This window comes from Corvus cornix, chromosome 1A (assembly GCF_000738735.6).
Source record: "Corvus cornix cornix isolate S_Up_H32 chromosome 1A, ASM73873v5, whole genome shotgun sequence".
Lineage (NCBI taxonomy): Eukaryota > Metazoa > Chordata > Aves > Passeriformes > Corvidae > Corvus > Corvus cornix.
The window spans coordinates 53,412,012-53,430,053 of record NC_047057.1 but is presented as its reverse complement, the minus strand read 5'-3'; the positions used below and the strand labels follow the sequence as shown (position 1 = coordinate 53,430,053).

At 45.8% G+C, this 18,042-nt stretch overlaps 1 protein-coding gene and 1 long non-coding RNA gene across 2 annotated transcripts; one reads left to right on the top strand and one right to left on the bottom strand.

Moving 5' to 3' along the window:
• Positions 1-527: 527 nt before the first annotated feature.
• Positions 528-2,631, top strand: LOC120411953. Its single transcript, XR_005604563.1, has 2 exons — positions 528-1,606; positions 2,098-2,631. It is a non-coding gene; the product is annotated as an uncharacterized LOC120411953 (long non-coding RNA).
• A 3,217-nt stretch (positions 2,632-5,848) lies between these two features.
• Positions 5,849-13,827, bottom strand: CKAP4 (cytoskeleton associated protein 4). The gene is given in 3 exon segments (XM_039571326.1): positions 5,849-8,918; positions 13,373-13,572; positions 13,575-13,827. Coding segments are annotated over 3 exon segments (1,674 nt in total). The 5' UTR covers positions 13,717-13,827; the 3' UTR covers positions 5,849-7,586.
• Between the last annotated feature and the right edge of the window lie 4,215 nt (positions 13,828-18,042).

Genomic DNA, 18,042 nt, shown 5'->3' with positions numbered 1-18,042 from the left:
CTCCTTGACCTGAACCAAAAACTATTTTTAAGGGTTATATGCAACAAATAACACCACTATCTATTGCCAGCTTCTTTATAAGTATTCCTTACCCATACTAAAAGAATGGAGAGAAGAAATAGAAGATTCTTTGCCTTGGGAAGGTTTATAAGCTAAGAAAGGTCCCCAAACACTGGAAAATATATCATGGGGCTGAAGGCTGGAAAGCAGCAGGTATCTATTCTAATTGGTACTTCTTCACCTACCCCTCTCCCTGTCCCACACACACTACTCCAATGACCATAGAAATCAACAGAGGAGGATCTATCTATGTCCGTACGCCTTGGACCATATCAAATGAAAGATGTGATCCTACAAGAGACAGGAGAGGATGCAGAAACACCTGAAAGTTAAGATTATAAAAATGTCATGGGTGCTGTGGTTGCCACCAGCCACGTGGGCTGGTGGCTGTCTCTGCTGTGTGCCTCACTGCTTTGGCACACCTCATCTCTGTCCTTCTCTGTTCTTAGGTTGATCAGCTCCTTTGGGCAGGGGGTCTGGTGTCGGTACAGTGGATGGAAGGAGCAGGGACACAAAGGAGAACTGTAGCCTGCACCCTCACTTTCTACAGCTCCACAGCTAAGTTTTTCCCCATGTTGTTACCGGCTAACCCAAATGTGCTTGTGTGATAATACACCCTGAAAGGTCTACAATGTCTCCCAGCCTGACTTCTTCTGAACCCAAAGGAGGCCATGAGAAGTCACCCTGCTGTCTCTACAGCTGCTGTGGCTTTAAAACCACAGTGACTTAGGGAGGAGGTACAGGGCTTTTTCCAGTAGTGTCCCCAAACTGCAGTCACTGGGAGGCTGTGACATTCTTTTGGGATGCTGTAATGCAGTTTGATCACTGAATGCATTCAACTACAGAGGTATTTTGCATGACTCTAAGAGGTTATTATCACCTCAGTTAATTATATGTAAGGATTCAGACTCTGGCAAACCTTAATTATCCTTCTATCAATCTCAAGGTCACAAAAGCTTAGTAGGGCTATTTTTAGCAATACAAATATCTTCTTTCTGAATGGAAAAGCTGCTCTTTTTGTTGCATATCTTATTTTTAAATGCTAAACACATCAGCCAGAACCGAGAGGTTTTTTCCCCCTTTTAGAAACCACCCTAAGAATGTGGAATCCTCAATGGATGTGCTAAGACCAATACCATCTTCAGATATGAATGTATGATGTTAAAAATCTGGTATGGGGATGAGGCAAAAATTATCAGAATGGGGTGCTTGAAGCCCACATTTAATCCTAAAAAATATGCCCTTGGGAGAGTGGTTTGGTGCCCAGAGCATTCCAGCTGACAGGTGCCTACATAAATTTTCTCATCCAGCACCTGTTCAAACCTCTGGACACTGGTGTTATACGCATGATACAGGAATAACAACAGCTTCATTCACTCAGGGCACACATTCAGATCAATGTCCCTTTTGTTTCCAGCTCTGAGGGCTGTGATGGCATCTCCGAAGGCATCAGCTGAACATGTACCAGGTAGCTGCTCTGCCTGAAACTTCAAGCAGCTGGAAACAACAGCATGGAAAGGGCTGTCCCTCAGTGAAAAGCCTAATGGTGAGCACTGGGCTATCTACCCTGTTAATCTTTTGAACAGAAATAGCTAATAAACACACCCTGAGGCTCAGCCTGCTTCCCCAACACCACAAACCATATTTTTTTAATCCATAAACCATATGAGCCAATACTACCTCCTCTGATAATGTTCTTATGCTGCTGTGTCCAGACCCTGAGAAAGGATCTTGAAAAAGGAAAGCCTCGCTCAGGATGGGAAGATTTGTTAGCTATTAGGTATTCTGGTAAGCAACTCTGATGCACTCAGGGGAAAGGAGAGGATTTTTTGAACTTGAGGTGTTGGAAATTATTGGGTATATTACACATTATCTATGTGACTTTGGGTGAAGTGCTTTGGCCTTGATATTGTAGGGAAAGAAAAGGGGCGTGTAGCTACTGACTTGAATGGGATCTGGATCAGGTCCCTTGTCACTCTGTATAAGTTTCCCATCTGGGTGGAAATTTTCTTTTGACCATACTGTTTCAATTTACAGACTTCGCACACTCAGCAGAGGCTGTCCAAGAAAAGCTTCCCAGGCTGAGCAGACTAGGGGTAGTCTGCTGCCCTTCCCAGGTCTCCGGTTCACAGGCATGCCACCTTGCAGCTTGGATCTCACTCCCTTGGAAGAGCATTTTGAGTTTCCAGGGCAGGGAACTACTTGTCAGTAAGGATTTTTGGCCTGAGTGACACCGAAGTGTGAACTATTCAAACACACTTTGGGAACTGCAAAGTTTTGGTTTTACCTGCCACTGACAAGGATGTCAATTCCTATGTTTAGATCGTGTCACCTGCAGTGCTCTCTCTAAACAAGTAGCTCTTCAGTAGCTCTCATCTTAAGGTTTGGTTTTGTTTGTGACTTAAATTTTTACTTGTAAATCAATTAAAATCTAAGCATAATATTCTGTATCCCCCTGCTATGTATATACAGTTGAGAAGTTTGGTGAAAAGGGAGTTACAAGGGAAAAAGAAAAAATTATCAGAACTTTGAAAGTCAGAGCAATAAAAAAATTCAAAAGTTTTAAGGTAACCCTGATTCTTTCTCCACTTGTTATGTTTTCCATCCTTACTCATAACTCTAGGATTCCATCCCAACCCCAACCTAAGCAGTATTGACAGGAAAGGATTATCCACTGGAATTTGACATATTTACATCTAGAGAGTGCCAAAGGAAAGTCTTTCCGAGTGGAACAAAGCCACCCTTATTTGAACTAGCTTCTTCCTCTAGAACTGCGAATGCACACCAGGGTGAGGCACAGGAGTTAACTGTGTAGTAACTGTTTCCTCAAAGTATTTTTTTTTCTAAACAGGATATGCAGTAAAATGAGAAATTGGTTCTTTGGCTTTTATTCCTCTTGCAGTGCAATTGGAATCACTTTAAGATTTGTCTTTTGAGAAAAGATTTGTCCCCTTGATGCTAAGCACAGCATCTAGTAGCATCATCTTGGAATAGATTTTGAGATGTACTATTTGCAAATCCATGGCAGCCAAGGGAACACCTGCTCCATTAGCAAAAAAAAGCATCTCTTTGTCTGAGGTCTAGCAAGCTACAACTGTGATGCTGTATTACCTCTGAATAGCTCTGGGGTTTAGTATTTGCATTATAAATGCAGGAATTACCGAGCTCTGCTCACATAAAGAGATTTCCAAGTTCTTTCACTTTCCGAGTGCATGAACAAGCATTGACTCTGGACAAATTACATTATATTGGGAACTTGCAATGGATAGTATACTAGAGACTCTGGAGAGGTTTTGCTATGTGAGCAAGCAGAAAATAAATTTCTTGCTTTGGTGTCCAAGGCAGAATTGCCCTTTGAGCATCCCTGGTCAGTGTTAGACTAAGTAGGTTCTTGCCAAGAGAATCACTTTTTTTGGTGTTTGACCTCATGCCAGGATTTACAAATAGGTGTTCAAAAAGTACTGAGTGTAAATATTCTGAACCAGCATCTCTGACATTGGTGAATATCTGTTCTTGGCTGGCGGAGGATGACAGTGACTAAAGTGCATGCAGGAAGGCCAGGGTGGCAGTAATGTACGAGTACTCAGAGGAGCAACAGGGATTAGCATCTCACAGTGCTAAGTATCACATTGAGCTGATATTAAAACCCAAAAGAGCCACAGCTTCCCCCTCCATAAACACATATAAACCAAGCAGGTGATGACACGACAAATGGGCCAGGGCCGTTATTAGCCAAATGGCAGAAGTGGGCAGGTTAAGTGGCAGTTGCTTGTAGAATCAGCCCCGCAGCCGATGAAGGATTTTTCGGGGCAGTGGTAGCGCAGGAGAGCATTAAACAGGGCACACGGGCCGGTGTCACGGCGGGACCTGGGAAGGGGAGGCGGGGGCACCTGGCGCCTGGCCTTTGCCAGCTGGGTGCGCCAGGCCGGGCATGTTCTCGGCCCCTGCCCCGGGAGGGAATTCCAGCGGCCCGGACAGACGGACAGACGGACGGACAGACGGACGGGCGCAGAGCCCGGGCCGCGCCGCCGCGCCGCCGCCACCGGGGGGCGCCCGCCGCCACCGCCCCGCGCCGCGCCCTCAGCCTCGGGAGCGGCGAGGGCTCGATCTCCGCTTCCATCCTCCTCCCCCTTGCCCGTGTCTGAACAGGCCCGTTTGTTCAGTCTCTTCTCCTGGAACATCTCACCTCCCATCATCGCCATTGCTGTCTTCGAGAGCGGCTCCAGCCCAGCCACTCCTTTCCTGCATTTCTCTAAACTGGACAGAGAGCACCCTTGACAGTGCCCAGATAAGTGGAAGGTCCGCGCTGGGTGTTTTTTGGCTGCTTCGGTGTTTGTACCTCTCAGACAGACTTTTTTCCCGTCTTTTCATTTCACTTCTCTGCAGCTGTTTACAGTACCAGCTGAGCTATGTCAAAAAAGGCCGTAAAAACACTAAATCACTAACCCATGCTTTAATGAAACTTCCAACACACACATTGAGACCACCAGATGCCCTTCTCGGTAATTTAGCTCGAGACAGTGGTTGAATTCCCACGGGGAGAAGTCTCTGCAGCAACCCAAGATTTATCTCCATCACATTTACCAGCGCAGCTATTTGGGCCAGTCCTTTCAAGAGTGATCAAGTCCCCAGTGCCTCAGTGTAATGGCTTCTCCATTTATGAGAGCTGAAAATGAAGGCAAGTGTTAATGAACAGACCCGATCAGTACCTCATCAATCAGGTAGACAATTTATGTTGAAATTTGTTACTGTAACAGCATGTTACTGATGAACTACCAGTAGTGGAACACTGGCAACGCAGTCTGTCTAAGACCTTCTCTGTTGCTTTATTACAAAGTTGAAGGAAATTAGGAAATGTTTGTATTGGATGAAAATGTCAAACCAGACATAAAAGCTGAGCCACAGGCCTGCCAAGGGATCCTTGTCTCTTGTGCCTGCCTCCAGACATGCTATTATTTACAGAGAATTACTATTCTCATTTAGTGAAATAAATAATTTCAATAGCTTGCCATAAAAATTCAGTTACTAGAAGTGTAATTAGTAATTCTTTGTTTAATCTTTGAGATCAAATACAGCCCAGCTGCACTGCTGGCTTTATAGCCTAAGTTCCAGCATCACGCAGCTACTATGAAGTCACTGCATGCTGTCAGCCAACTTGCTGCCAATAGGTTATATCAAGCATCTTTAGATAGAAGGGCTTGGGTGCTCACCTGCTTTGGCAAGCACACGTAGTTTAATTAAAGAGTTTTTACCTATTTCTGCGACTTTAGCCTCAAGAATTGCCAGGATATGATGATGCCTATACTCCTGAAATTACCCTTTCCCAAACTCTTGAAAGGCACCTATCCATCATGAGAATGATATCAGTTGATGGTCCAGCATTCCAGGTTAAGCAAAAGGAGCAGCCACCGTGGAAATATTACACAGGTTCTTTCTGCACATTTTTTCTGCTCTACAAGCTTTGGGCATTGAGGCAGTCTTACTGAGGCCTTGCTGGCAGTGTCTGCTACAGAACTCACTCATGGCACAGATCAAGTATGTCACACCTCACGATCACCATCTCGGGCTTCTGAGCCCACTGTTCAACAGCAACACCTTGATGTGACTCAAACCCTGCTTCCAAGACTTGGCTTGTAACCACAGCAGGCAAGAGTGCCTCCACATTCCCCCATGGAAGCTGAGAACAAGTACAGGGCTGCAGCACATCTGGCGCTTCTCCAAGCCCTTCCCTGTACCCCACTGGAAGCACCCTGGGAAACACAACAATAAGCAAGCAGCAATCAAAAAAAAAGGTGCAAAGAATATTCCAAATGTTTATTATGTATTAAAAATACTGCAAATAAGCCATACAGTTCATTTCACAGTAACCTAAACAACATTGTTCAAGAACTTGAGAAGTCAACAAAGAACAGTGCAGTTCCAACAGTGACAACAGTTGCCTTAATGCCATGGCTCCCTCTTTGTCAGCAATTTTCTTGTTTACAGTGGGAACAACACTGGATATGGTTCAGTGTCTTATTTACCTAGGAGAACTCCTTCTCACCTGTGCTGTTCCCATTTCTGGGAGATGCTATTTCTAGGAATTTTTCATCTAACACAGTCAAGGATCTGTCTGGTCCAGGCTGAGGTGGGGATGATGCACATGGCCTATTTCCAAGGTATCCATGTGCAGACTTCTTTACCAATTATTTGGATAAAGTTCAAAAGTAAACTTGAAAAGGAGGGATATTAGAAATCCTTTCCAAAAAGACAGAAAACCAAAGAAGCTCCACGAGAAAGTGGTTTTTAAAAGACCATCTACAGAATCATGACACTTTTTCCCCACTCTCCTAGAGCGGGTCTCCTAGAAGGATCCTTTACTACCAATGCCCCAGCCAGACACCTGGTGACAAAAATAGGACAAGAATCAGGCACCAAGTCCTGAATACATAACAAAAGTTCAGGTCACTGTCAGCTGTGTGAAAACTTGGAAATGTATATGCCATAGAAGCAATTCTGCTGATTTCATGGTGATTTTCCCTCTTGTGTGTTTTGGAGCGTATTATTGCTGTTGTTAGCATGCTTGTTATATATGGAACACAACAAAGGTGCAATTTTGGTATTTCTCTCTCCTCAAATTTGTGATCATTTTTACAGAAAAATCCAAAGACCAAATTAGATCTTTCCAAGAAAGACACAGCCTAATCGCATAAACAATCTAAAACTATGACAAAAATATTACTTTACCCTCTTGAAATTAATCCCATCCTTCAGATGTCCCTTTTAAACACCGATCTTCTACACCAGCAGCTGAAGATGCTGGCAAAGAAGCCAGTGATCACAAAGAATGAATCCCTCCAGCCGCGTGGTGGAACACCTCTTAGGCCTTAGCCCCAGGCAGTGCCACTTACCTCAGACCTTGCTAATTCCTTGGTACAGATTAAGATCTCACAGAAACACACTACAGCTCAGCTGACCCTTACTAAACCGACCACACATCTGAGTCCCAAACTGCAGAAACAGATGAGGTGCTCCACACCTGCTCCACTCTTAAGTTCACCACAGTGAAGAGCTTAAGATAGAGTGTAGTTTCACTCATTTGTTTCTTAAACCAAAACATACCGGTAAAATCCTCAGTGAGCGCGGCAGTATGCTTTGGGTACCAGAACAGCTGTAGCCCTTCCGTGTGGGGTATCTAGTGTCAGTGTGAAACACCTTCATGCCATTAAATATGTGCCCATGCTAACGAGGCGGTAGTGCCTTAGTTACACCACTACACTTACAGTGGTACAACTTCATAGAGAAGATGAGCCCTTAAGAAACTCAACCCCCAACTAAGCTCATGTTTTCTTAAAACAAAATTTAGGGGAAAGAAAAAACCAAACAACAAAAACTCCAAAAACACTACACAGAAAAGAAATAAAGGAAATAAGCAGAAGTGTCTCTATTCTCTTTGGAGGTATCAAATTGCTTTTAAAAAGAGTAAAAAACAGGGCATACAAAAGCTATTCTCCTTAACCCATTATTTGCCCAAGGAGTACCACTGCCTAAACTTTTTCATGTATTTTTTCTACTTTCACAAACAACCTTTCCAGATCATTCCTCAGGTCATCTATTGAGCTCTTCACAGACTCCAAGCTGTTCTCATTATTTTCAATTTTCACTGAGTAGGCCACTAAACTATCCACTGCAGTTCTTATCATTTTCAAATCGGAATCAACCTGGCTAACAGAAGATCTCAGTTCATCTACAGAGCCTTCCATAGATGAAAATTTTTCAAGGTAGCCTTGAGAATGTGCTTGACCTGCCTGAAGATTTCCTTGATCCAACAAAGTACTAATTTGCTTCTGGACATCCTGGAGAGCACCAGACGATGGCAAGTCACTGATGCTTCTCCTTAAGTTTTCCATGTCGTTGTACAGCGAAGTCTGTGCTTCACCAAGATTTTTCAGAACATCTGTGACTGAAGTTATGTCTGTATCTGAGAGTCCCTGAAGAGCAGTAATGCTTTGTTCTAGGGTATTGAGCTTCTTCTCATACGCCGCCTCTTTAGAAAGGAAAGATTCCAACTTTTCACTGTTTTGAGCAGCAGCAGATATTAGAGACTCTAGGCTGTCTTCTATGTGCCTAAATCGAGACTCCAATCCTTCACTGTTCTTCCCAAAAGTTTCTAATGCTTTTCTGAAGAGTTCATTCTCTTCCCATTTGTTGAGGTTGGCTTTAAGTTGCAGTAAATCTTCATCAAGTCTTTTAATGTCACTAGGGAGCTGCATAATAGAATCCTCAGCTCTCAGAACTTTCTCTTGTAAAGCTTTTAATGAAAGGTGTTCAGTGTCCGCAGCCTCTTTGAACTTCTCATGTTCTTGTTTGAGGTTGACTAACTCTTTCACTTCAGTGTACACATCAGACTCCATGGAGTCTATTGTACTCTTCAAGGTCTCTATGTCCTTTTCTTTCTTTTCCATGGATGCTTGCATCTCATCAAAAGCATCTTTTAGCACCTTAATTTCATGTTTATATACATCAGCCTGTTCTAGTGAACCAACTTTTGCTTTCATATTGTTGATTTCATCTTGGCTCCTTTGCTGGACTTCAGTGAATACAGCAATGTTATCATTTATAGACTTGGTTAGCTCTGTTAGTCTCTCTTCCACTGTGTTTTCCAGAGATGTGAAGTCTCGTTCCCTTGCATCCTTCACCATGTGAATGCCGTCAGACAAGTCTTTCAAAATTTCATTTTGCAGCTTCTGAAGCACTTCACTGATCCGGTTTATTTCACTCTCCCCTTGTTTAACAGCCTTCTCGCTAACCTCCTGCTTCTGCTGAACAATTTTCATCATGGATTCAAATTCTCCAAATGTGGTTTGAAGAGAACGTACCTAGGCCAGAAATACACATGGTTAATACCAGTAATTTCACCCTTTTTGTCCAAGATCCTTATAGCCCTTGTCACCAAACGAAATTATTACCTTGCAATCCTTCATGCCCCATACCTGAAGTGACCCTGTGGCACACAGTTATGGGAGGCACAAAAACCCCAGCATCTAGAGCCTTACAGCTCTATGGTACATACACCTTCTGTTAAAAGAGTCCTTGGCCTCACTGACTTGCCACTGATGATCCAGGAAAGCTGTGGCAGTGAAAAAGGAACCCAGGTCTCCAGAGTCTGCATGCAGACCCCTGAACCACCCCTCCTCTATATGATTCCTGGTTCTAAAGACCACAAGTCCATAAGGGAGAAAAGGGAGGGGGCAAAAAGAAACCAACCAAAAGAACATCTACCATCAGCTTCTGAATACAGAAAAGCTGGGATTAGATTTTATCAGGAAGAATACCAAAGACCAATTCCTGACCATGAAAAAGAAGTTTAGTGGTAGACAAGAAAGAGGGACAGAAAAAACTCAGGGGACAAGAGAGCTGGGATGGGCTGAAGAATGGGAGTAGTAATCATGACATTTTGCTGCTCCTAGACACCAATGGAAACACGAGATTTTTTTTTGTTAACTATTTTTTAAGACTGGAAAGAATTAGAAAGTGTTTAATGTTCTAAATAGTTAGCAGCTTGTTTTTCCCACTCCTGCATACACCCACACGCTCACAGTGAGCACGGTGCATGCATGTACACAGAGAGAACAAAAGCACAGCAGCTGCCAAGGGCCTGCCTTGCATCTAGCTCAGGTTAACAGAAAGTTCCTACTACTGCATCAGGTACGCTATGAAACTTCCCAATTAGAAAAACTCTCTTTACAACTGGTTTTAGTAGCAGCCAGAGGGAAAAGGTCAAGGGGTGAGGGGCTACCATGTTCATCTGCTCTCACACTTAAAGGTAAGATCCAGGCCAGGGAAGCACACATTACTTAATTTTGAAGCCAAGTAGAGTATCTGTCTTAAGACTGTGGAGAAATCTTTTTGTGCATGTGTGGGTTATACTTTCTTAAACTTTGTAAAGCAACGTAAGAACTCCCACTGACTGCAAGAGGAATCCATCACACAGAAAATACCTCAAGGCTTTGGCAGGATGGCAAGTGCTGAGTAATGCATGTTGCCTTGCCTCACACTACTCCCTGTATCAGAGGGGTATATTAATCAGCCATGCCACATGGGCTGCCATGTTTACTGATTAGATACACAGCTGGAGGGGTGGTTTTATTTTATAAATAGAATGAAGCATATTTTATATGGTTTTAGAAAGAAATAAACAGAGCTGCTTTTTTTTCAACTGAAGCAGGCTCCAGCAGTTTCCTGACTGACTCTGAACCTAAAACTTATTTTCAAAAGACCTAACAGACGTTCTAATTAGAAATTAAGTTATTTCTATATATTTTTGCAAATCCCTGGCCAAATCCTCCTTAGTTTTCATGAAAGTCTACACTGTGTAAGGATCGTAGAGTTTGGCCATGAGACTTGCCCTTGCTCCAACAGATCCCTGCAGTCTGAAGAATACTTATAGAGACGACTTCTTTTCCCTCTCTTCAGCAAAAAGGTTTCTAATGACTTTACATTCCCTATACCTGTATTCTCTAGTGCTCCCATAGGAAATTAGAAATGAGCTAAGGGGAAGGGGTGGAGAAGGTAATACTGCCAAACACATTGCAGCTGGGCACCAGTCATTAGACTGACTTACCAAACTCATTTTCATTACATCTTAGCTGTCATTCATTCTGATTATTTCCACAGAGAGCAGAAAGCTTTTTCTGTACCACTAGAAATGGAGGTCAGGAATCTAACAGGATAACACAGGAAAGTTCTCCTCCCCTTCCTATTACAGTGACACATTTCAACCAAATCACCAAATTCATATTTGCAAGTAACTATCTTCTTAGTCTAAGAAATCAGAAACAGCCAGAACTCTCCAGAGGGCTGGGTCTCTGCGACTATATGACTGACAGATGGATCCTCCCCCTCACACAGTGGAAGTACTTTATACCTGCTCCTCCACTGCATTCAGGCAATGCTCATGGTATAAGTTGAAGCTATTCCCCATGTGTGCCAGCCACGTGAAGACAGAGAGCTCTGATATAATAAAAAGGACTGAGGTCTTCAAATTATACCAGCTTCTAATCTGATTTGTCCTAACCAAGAGCCACCAGGGCTCAAAGCAATACCGTTGCACAAGAGGGGGAAAAACTCACAGCTTCAAAGCAGTTGGTTTGTGTGTGGACCTACATGGGACTTTGCCTTTTTGGCATACGTGGCTGGTAAGATTTGAAGCCGTAGCCCTTGGAAGATTTAACATCACAAATAGTACATAAAAATGTATCTTCAGCCAATGACTACTGTTTTCTCTAACTGGTCATACTATCTTGCGTTTAAACACCAAATGACCTTGGCCTGAGAATGGTGCTATGTCAAAAACTGAACTTTCACATCATTTCCCTTCTCCTCGATGTGTAAAGCAGATGAGTTTATATAATGCTTACTCTTGACAGGAGCTCTCTGCAGTCAAAGACGAAGGGCAAAGTCACACAACAGGAGCCTGCGCTGATGGCGCTCTGCAAGAACAACGCAGGATCCTACACCTTTGTAAAGCAATGAAATACAGCCTGCTCTCTTCTCCCTCAAGTACATTCCTGTGTCACCAAACCACAGCAGCCGACGCTTTCAAGGGTTACATCGAAACCCTGTGATCTCTTTCCTCCACCTTTAATTCTTGCAGCCACCAGCTATACACAGGCAAGTAAGTTTCAGTTGTCTTTGAAACCAACTATTTATAAACTTCTGTTATATACTCCTCTCCTAGAATATGTAACACATGATTTTCTGCAATGACATGGAGATGGGAGGCAGCAAATTGTACCCATTCCTTTGACTGGAAGGGTTTATACATTTCATGTACATCTGAGTTCTATACTTGTGGATTGTAGTTTTACATCTTGCCATTGCAATTTCTTCCTTCTTACAGTCTATAAAAATGGCTTAAAAATCAGTAAGAACTAACAACCTTTGCTAGTTCAAATCAGTCTCCTGTCATCAGTGAGGAAAACCCCCAGGATTTAAAATTAGCTTCAGAAACAGCCCTACAGCCCTGAAGTTTAAAACTCTTGTCCCCTGCTGATGTGAATTTTCCTTTTCCTTCTTGCTCTATGGGACAGGAAACGCCAAGACTGACGATATAATCTCCACATGTGCAGGCCACTGTGTTTCTGGAAGCAACACTGAACAGCCAGAAGATCTTTGCCAGTGCCTGTCCCCTCATTGCCAGCCCAGGCCCAAGCTCGCGGGGAATACAGAGAATCTGAATGGTCTGCCATGCAGAAAGCAGTCAAGTTGAGACAGGAACTTCCTATTTCTTGATCTGACTCAGTCATAACTTTACATACTGTCTTCCAACCAATTTACCTACTCCCAGGAAATTAGCTTAATTGTATGTTGATGATATGCAATCACAGAGACCATTTTTAAAGGTTTAGGCACCCCAGGACGTATCCAAGTGGACAGTGCTATTTGTGAAACTATAGCTGGGAGGCTAATAAGGGCCTAACTGAAAAAAATTAGAGAAACAAGCATTTATTTCACTTCACTTGAGCCACAGACGTATGCCAACAACTTCACAGCTTTTCCATGGTCCTGGACTGCCTTGGACACTGCGAGTCTCACTCCCTTGGCCAGAGACTGCAGCAGGAACGTGGGAGGCAGGGTACAGCAGCAGTGTTGCTGGCACAGGCTCTGTTGTTCGGTGAAGCTGACATGGGTTTTGTTTTCTAGAGTGTGGGGACGCTGAGGCAGGATCCTGCCCCATTTTGACAGCGCTGCCACCCCGTGTCCCTTGGCGTGCACACCTGCCCACTCAACAGGGAGCGACGAGCAGCTCGTCCGCCCCGCTAGGTTAAGTGATTTGCGGGCCTCGAAGGTACGGAATTACGGGCAGCAGGCTCCTTCGGAACGGCAGGTCTGCATCGCTGCCAACACGTAATGCAGCGTGCGGGCTGCATTCCATAAAATGGCTTCAGGCACAGGCCCTGGAAAAGCGAGCTGGGGGCTGCGGCCACCGCCGCGGGGTCTCGTCCCGCCCCGTCCCGCCCAGCTCTACGCTGCCTGGCAGGGATTTCTCGCTGCTCTGGGGCCACGTTTGCAGGCATGGGGAATACCGCGGCCCTGACTCCATCTGCCCCTCTAATGCCATGAAAGCATCTTTGAGGGAGCACGGAAGAGGAGGGGAAGGCAACGGGACACGTTCGCTTTCCCGCAAGCCAGGCGGGACAGCTGCACAGCTCCTTATTTAAGGGGCGAACGTCCGTGTCCGCGCCCCTGCTCGGGCGGCTGCTGCCCCCCGCCCCGCCGAGCACCACCGAGCGCCCCGACGGTCCCCAGCCCGCCCTCCCGCCCGCGCTACCTTCTGCACCACGGTGTCCAGGGTGGCGGCCAGCTCCTGTCGCTGCCGGCCGGAGGCCTCCACCTCCCGGGCGCTCCGCCCGACCTCCTCCTGCAGTTGCAGCACGTACCAGCCGGCGGGCAGCGCGGCGACCAGGACCGCCGCGGCGCTCAGCAGCAGCGCCCAGCCGCGGCGGGGGCCGGCGCCGGAGCGGCCCCCCCACCGGCCCTGCCGCCCCGGCCGTGCCCCGCCGCCGCCGGCTTCTTCGCCGGCGGCTCCTCGGCGCCGCCGGGCTGCGCGCTCTTCTCGTTGGTGGCGACGGGCGGGCTACCACCCTTAGCGCCCCGGTGCTTGGCGGCCGACATGGCGGGACGCCGCCACCGTCGTACGCAGAGCGGGAGCAGCGGGAGTGGGCGAGGGAGAGGAGGGAGGATGGAGAGAAGGCGGAGGCGCCGGCCCGGGCCGCGCAACGCTCCCCGCCCCGCCCCGGCCCCGGCCCCCGCCCCGGGGAGCCGCCACGCACACGGGGATGGGCTCCGTCCCTGCCGGGGGGCAGACGTGGCGCACGGGGCCCGGCCCCGTCCCCAGGGGAGCAGTGGGAACGCGAAGCGGCCGGCGAGGCAGCGGAGAAGGCCCGGCCCAGCCCTGCGATGACAGACCCTATCCCAAGCCGGCGCGGGGGTCTCGGAGCGGGAGCGCCTTCCACCCTCGCAGCCTTCGGCGCTGGGCGTCCCCCAACCCAGCCCGGTCCCTCTGCCAGTTTTTAGCCCCGCGCGTAGTTTTGGTGGCAGAACGCGGCGGGATTCTGTCTCACGCAACTTCTGTTTTGCTTGGTTGTGATTTTGGCTGGAATGACTGCAGCAAGCTCCGGAGTGACTGGGAGAAAAGCGTGGAGAAAAAGTTTTCTCCATCCGTAACCCCTCTCTTCACCCCGTTTGTAGTGCGTGTAAAGCATTGACTTGGCATCGGGCTGGTCCCGGGGGACCCAACAGCTGCTGCCCTGGCTGGCAGGAGCGCTTCTGGCTCCAGGCAAGCCCCTGTCAGGTCACGGACGGCTTCGTCCGAGACGGAGAGACCGGGAGCTCAGCACCGAGTCTGCCCGCGGAGCCTTTCCGCTCCGAGCATGCTCCTTTGCCTCACCACGCCGACACGAGCCCGCTGCCTTCATCTTCACCACGGAGCGAGTCCCAGCACAGGACAGGAAAGGAAAGGCTGAGCAGGCCTTTCCCTGTGCCGTGGGCTCCAGCTGGAGCTTGGGGCGCTGAATGTATCTGTTCCTCTATTTGATTACAGCAATAAATTAAACTAAGTGCTGTCTTGGAAGACGTTTTCTTTTCTTGGTCTTCCCTTTGATTACTGTTTGTTCTTCTTTTACATATATATAGATTACATATAAAAATAAATTTTAGGTTGAGAAATATGTAGAAACAGTGAATCTTAAAGTTATCAGGATCACAGGCCCTGATGTCAGCCTGGCAAATACAGTTCCACCTCTGCCAAGGCTTAGGATGAACTGAACTGTTTGGTCTATACATGGTGTTCTAGTGAGTGACTACTAGAATAGGTGATAAGAGGAGAATTTATAGTGAATTGTCTCAGGCATTTTGTCAGCACAATTCCGTCAAATGCACAGACTTGAGAGGATGTTGAAGTGACTGCAGGTTATGGGCACCACAACAGAACTTATTGCTCTGACCCTAACTAGTAACAGAGAGCTTGCACGGGGTCAGGAGGTTGTCTTAAATACATCCCAGAAGTGGCTGAAGCTGGTGTGAGGGGGCTTGCACTAAAACAGGTGAGGAACCCTCAGAATCATCTGTCTTCCTCAATACCATGAGAGTAAAAATCTTCAGCAGCAAACAAAACACCCTGGGAAAGCTAAAATAGCAGTTTCCACAGTGAAGATCTAGCCACAGCCCTAGTTTTCTCACACTTTATGAGAAGGAGGTATCAGATTTCTATTTAGAAAGGGCCTAGAAAGGCTAGGATTTGTAGCAGTACCCTAAGACCCAGGATTTTAGCTCTGAAGCTGTTTATTTCAGAGTTTACTATAAGAGCTGAGCCATATGGACTTCACCAGAGAGAACAGTCAAGAGGATCATCAATGTTAAGTATCAAGGGATGTAAATCTGTTTCAGGGAGTAAGGCAGCATAGGTAACTGTCATACTATTTCTCCTTCTTTTGCTTGGTAGTGACAATGAAAATGTTAGCAATGTACTACCTAAAGCTTTTTCTCACCATGGAAGCAATTCAAGCTATTTCTGACCAAGAGTACCATTCTACAAATAGGGTTTTTTTGTATTTGACACAGTGGGTCAAACTCTTTATTTCCTTTGTACAGAAAGACCAATTACTAGTGCTGAGGGGAGTGTGCATTAGGAATTTGCTGAGGTGGTAAAATCACTAGACATTCCAGACTGGTGTGGTTGGGGAAGCTACTGATGTACCATTTTCTCTCAGAAGTGTCAATATTCTGCTTTGCCTTTGTGTGAATTTGAAGACAAATACTTCAGTGGGGAGAAGTAGCAACCCAGTTTGCCTCTCACAAGACTTATTTTTCCTTGGAATACAGGAAACTCCACAGAAGAACAAGCTGAGAAAGCGTCCTTACACCTGCCTTGTAGTCTTTTTGTCTTGCCCTTGAGCCTATTATCAAATCTGGGCCTGATGATCTCAGTCAACCCAGAGTCTTAACATCCATCTGTTAGCTAAAGCCAGTCTGCCTGGCTCAGTTATTAGGATTAGGGAAAAATGTCTTGTGACTCCCATGTTCTCAACTTAGTTGTCTTGGGGCCTGGCATAAACTATAGCATGCCTTTCCCTTTCTCTCTCCTCCCACACTAACCATGAGTTAGCCATGTACTGGGACATTTCTGACCGGCAGGGTCAAATGCAGCTACACATCCACTCAGTAGCTGCCTGGCTGGATAAAGCAGAGCATCAGTTGTAGGCTTTACTGTCTTTCCCAGTTTTCCTGGTAACAGTAAGGAAGGTTACGAACCAACCTGCTGCAAAGACTGAGCACGAACTAGTCCTTCATTTCAGTTAACAGTGCTTCTGTAGTGAAAGGCCAAGAGTTAAAGTCGACTTGAGACACTAGTCAAAATTCCAAATGTGTACCTTTGTTGTGGTTGAACTCCATCCAGGAACTAAGCACCACACAGCTGCTCTCTCTCACCCGCCATGTCCCCAGTGGGATAAGGGAGAGAATCAGAAGGGTAAAAGTGAGAAAACTTGTGGGCTTGAGATAAAAGCAGTTTAATAATTGAAACTTGTGGTTTTGAGATAAAAGCAGTTTAATAATTGAAACAAATTAAAATAATATTAAATTGTAATAAAAATGAAAATAACAAAGAGAGGTAAATAAAACCCAAAAAAGACAAGTGATGCAAATGAAAACAATTGCTCACCAGCAACTGACTGATGGCCAGCCAGTCCCCAAGCTGTGCCCCAACACCAACCTTCCAGCAGTTTTTTTGCTGACCATGACACCATATGGTATGGAATATTCCTCAGGTCAGTGGGGTCAGCTCTCCTGGCTGTGTCCTCTCCCAGCTTCTTGTGCACCTTCCTCCTGTCTGCTGAGGTGGGGTGAGAGGCAGAAAAGGCCTTGACTCAGCATAAGAACCACTCACCAGTAACTAAAGCATCCCTGTGTTATCAACAGTTTTCAGCCCAAATCCACCAGCTTTTGACATCCACCAGCTACTAGGAAAAAAGTTAACTCTATCCCAGCCAAATCCAGGACATACATGCACGTGTTATAAAAGACACAAGGACATTGATCTTCTTAATTGAGCAGAACAAATTTAAAGGCTGTACAACTATTTTTCTGGGTGACATTGGGGACATCCAGGAAATGAGAAATGAGTGGCATTTCTCAGTGGAGAAAATCTCTCCAGTAGGTAATCTACTTCAAGATCCATATAGTGGCCTATAGCTTCAGTGCCTCTGGATCAGGAAAGAATTGAAACCAAAAAGGAGGTTAAGTGCTGAGTACTGCAGTACTCAGTCTAACTTATTCTTGGCTTTTGGACCAGAATCTCAAAGCATGTCCTTGGTGCTTCAGCTATACATACAGATGTACATCTCTGATAAGGTAGATAGATAGAGCAAGCCATGCACTTAAGAATGGACTCCGAAACAGCTGGTGTGCTTGTGAGAGAAGGACACTGCTATAGCTGAAAAAAAATTGTTTTAAAGCCATCCCTTTCTGGAATCCCATCTCTTACTCCATGATTTAGGTGATATCCCTGAGATACTTTCCCCCTGAAGTCATCTTTCATATCAGTATTTAGAAGCGACTTTACTTGGTGAGGCTGAGGCACCTCTTTCCCTCCCTGTGAAAGCCAGGCCACTGAGCAGCACGGGTTTCCACAATTGACAGTCCACACAGACACAAAATGGACCCTGAGTCACTAGCCTTGGTGTTTCTGCAAGTACTCTTTGTGCAGTTTTAGCTGGTTAATAATAAAAAGCACCAGCAGCCATTACAGCAAGAATTTATGTTTTCCCCATATTTCAGATGGCATCTAAGCAAAAATGGATGTAAAAATAATAATAAATAATGTCCTTGGAAGTGATAACAGTTCTGTATAAAGCAGCCCATCTGCATATCATCACAGTCTTCTCCAAAGCACTTTTGAGCCTCATTCAGACTGTGATTGCCATGTGACATGCACAAAGTGGG